We start from the raw sequence: 2517 nt of genomic DNA, 5'->3' as shown, positions 1-2517 counted from the left end.
TATTGTAAACATTTTCATTAAACCCGCTCAAGCAGTACATTTATAATGTATTATTTCCCCCCAAAACAAGCTGATATTTTCTAGTGATCCTTTACTTAAGTAAAAATACTAATAGTCCACTTTGTTCCTACCAGTACAGTGCAGGTACAACCGAAGCCTTTCCCTCGCTTATTTTCTCTATCATATACTTACTGTTGCTGTATTGCTACTATTGCTTTAATAAAGCAAAAGTATTTCTTATCCAATTAATCGATTACTTACTTAATTATTCGTTGGCTGCAGACCTAGTAAGCATCTGACCTGATTCTGTTTTAATTTTGTCGATGCTGTTTTGGTTATTCAAGATAAGGTACATTTCCACAGCACTATTGTTTTACAGCAGAACTGCTCTCATGCATTTAAATTTCATTTGTCGCTGAGCTACTGTTAGTGAAATTGAAAACTTCCTGCTCAGATGTTTCATATAAAAGCCCTCCAGTGGCTCAAAGGGTACAGTCCCTCCTTTCAGGTTAGCTTTTAATGTGAAACATCTACATGGAAATTTGAGTTGTACTTCTAAATTGCCCTGGTCACATGATGCCAACGAGTATGAATGTTGTGGCTTTTTTTCCCTCCAAGGTGGCTGAGTGGTCTCTATCTGTGTCTCTTCTCTTTAGGGTAGCTCTAAGGACATAGGTCAGTTGGCTGCAGCGTTACATCACCGTATCTTAGCCCTGAAGAGCAGGGCAGAGCAGGAGCCTGAGACCCCGGCAACAACCATCCCTGAGGCCGAGGTACCGCAGTCCAACGAGGATGACAGCGACGAGGAGGACAATGCCTCTGCCTCAGCTTCAGCCTCCACTCCTGCTACGAGTCAGTGATATTTATTGTTAGTGTGTGTGTGTTTCAACATTCCCTGGTTTACTCACTCTTAAACAAAATCAATGTCATGACTTGTAGTGTTTGTGGGTTGTTTTTGTTCTTGCTGCCTTTTGCTTGACGGCGCCACAGCAGCAGTGTGTTTTGTGATATAAACATTCATATTATTCGCCTACAAAACCCTTGTCAACCTGCGTTCCTTTTCTTCCTGCAGGTAATTCAGAGGGAGGAGAGAGCCAGGCAGCAGGAAGCACATAGCGTCACTCTTGGACAGCCTGCTAAGATGCTGTTGTTGAGGCATTTTGCTGTAGGCATCTCCATGGACACCCCTTGACCAACATGGGTCCTCCAGACCAGTACTTTTGGATATTAGAAGTCTAGCTCCAGGAAAATAACCCCTTGTGCCGGAGTGTCTCACCCAACTCGTGCAGTTCATCTTCTCTGCATTCAGCGTAATATCTGGAGTCGTTTCTTCCCTCCCTCTCCTGTTTTGTGTTTTATTTTTGTTTTCGAGTATTTTTTCCTCTCCCCGATAGCAAAAATAAAGACTTCAAAGCTTTGGTTTGGGACTTTTCTGCTCATCATATTGATGAGTGTAAGGGTGTTTTCCTCTACATTTTAAAGTATGGCACATGTTAAGACTGCAGTTTCTACTTTGGGACCTTTTTACTCACTCTACAGTTGTGCCTCTGGACGCCACACATCCAGAGGAGCTTCATTCAGTGTATTTGACTAGTCATCAGTCAGTTGTTCCTACATTGAGTCCAATCCTCCTCCTACCCCCCCATCCCAACCAGTCCGTGCGTTAGGTTTTGGCAAATGTAATTTATTTTGGATCGTCATTTTCATGAGGCATCTCAACACATATGTGCTGTTTGTAATGGCTAGCCAAGACCACTCAAGTTGTCATTAATAGCAGTTTCTTATATTTCCTATTGACCTATATTATACTGAATAAAAGACTGAAACAATGCAGTTTCTGCTAAGTTAATTATGTCAGGACAAAAGAGCAGAAGGATTCACCTCAAATTTCTCTCTAAATTATAGTATGTGATTTAGTATCTATTATATCACCTTGTGGTTTTTTTTTTAATAATTTTATTTTTGTTTCCAAATCCAAAAAGTTAATTCATCAGTCTACATTCTGCATGTAACTGTTCTTTTTTTTCCTTTGAGCATCCCAAGGGTTTACTGTGTTGATACATATTTTTTTATGTTGAAAATATACAAACTTTTTATCCATTTACATTTGGAAAAACATATTGGAATGAAGACTTAACTTCATGTGTGGAAAATTTGAGTGATAACTGTAATACCTTTTGAATGTCATGTACATTTGAATATATCATTTAGTAGCGCACCATGTTTTCTCATCTCCTCCAACTGCCCCCTTTACAAAATAAACCATTTTGGACTGACATCTGGCATTTTTCCTTATGAAACCTGAGTTTCTGTGCAAGATCCAAAAAGATCTTAAATCCAAATTTCAGAGTAAGACATCGGTAAGAGTGGTATACATTGACATCGCTTGTCTTTGTAGATTTATTAAATCAAAGCCGCAGCCAAAGAAAGGGAGAGCGGTTCATCTGTTTTGTATTCATGTGTTGGATCTGGCCTACAGGTTGATGTATGCTGTGCTTTGAATGCAGTAAGCAGGAA

At 39.7% G+C, this 2517-nt stretch overlaps 1 protein-coding gene across 3 annotated transcripts in view; it reads left to right on the top strand.

Annotated features, from left to right (window-relative positions):
* ranbp3b (RAN binding protein 3b) overlaps nucleotides 1-2278 on the top strand; it is a 12095-nt gene extending 9817 nt beyond the window's left edge. For all 3 annotated transcript variants that reach the window (XM_035670771.1, XM_035670770.1, XM_035670768.1), the window contains exons 16-17: nucleotides 657-852; nucleotides 1073-2278. In XM_035670771.1, the coding sequence (XP_035526664.1) occupies nucleotides 657-852; nucleotides 1073-1116 (240 nt within the window). In that variant the 3' untranslated portion in view covers nucleotides 1117-2278. The remainder of the gene's footprint in view (nucleotides 1-656; nucleotides 853-1072) is intronic.
* The last annotated feature ends 239 nt before the right edge of the window (nucleotides 2279-2517 follow it).

The sequence above is a fragment of the Morone saxatilis genome, unplaced genomic scaffold (genome assembly GCF_004916995.1).
Source record: "Morone saxatilis isolate NCDOM2014 unplaced genomic scaffold, NCSU_SB_2.0 Contig23, whole genome shotgun sequence".
Classification (NCBI taxonomy): Eukaryota; Metazoa; Chordata; class Actinopteri; family Moronidae; genus Morone; species Morone saxatilis.
The sequence above is the reverse complement of the archived record's forward strand: the minus strand, read 5'-3'. Positions and strand labels throughout refer to the sequence as shown.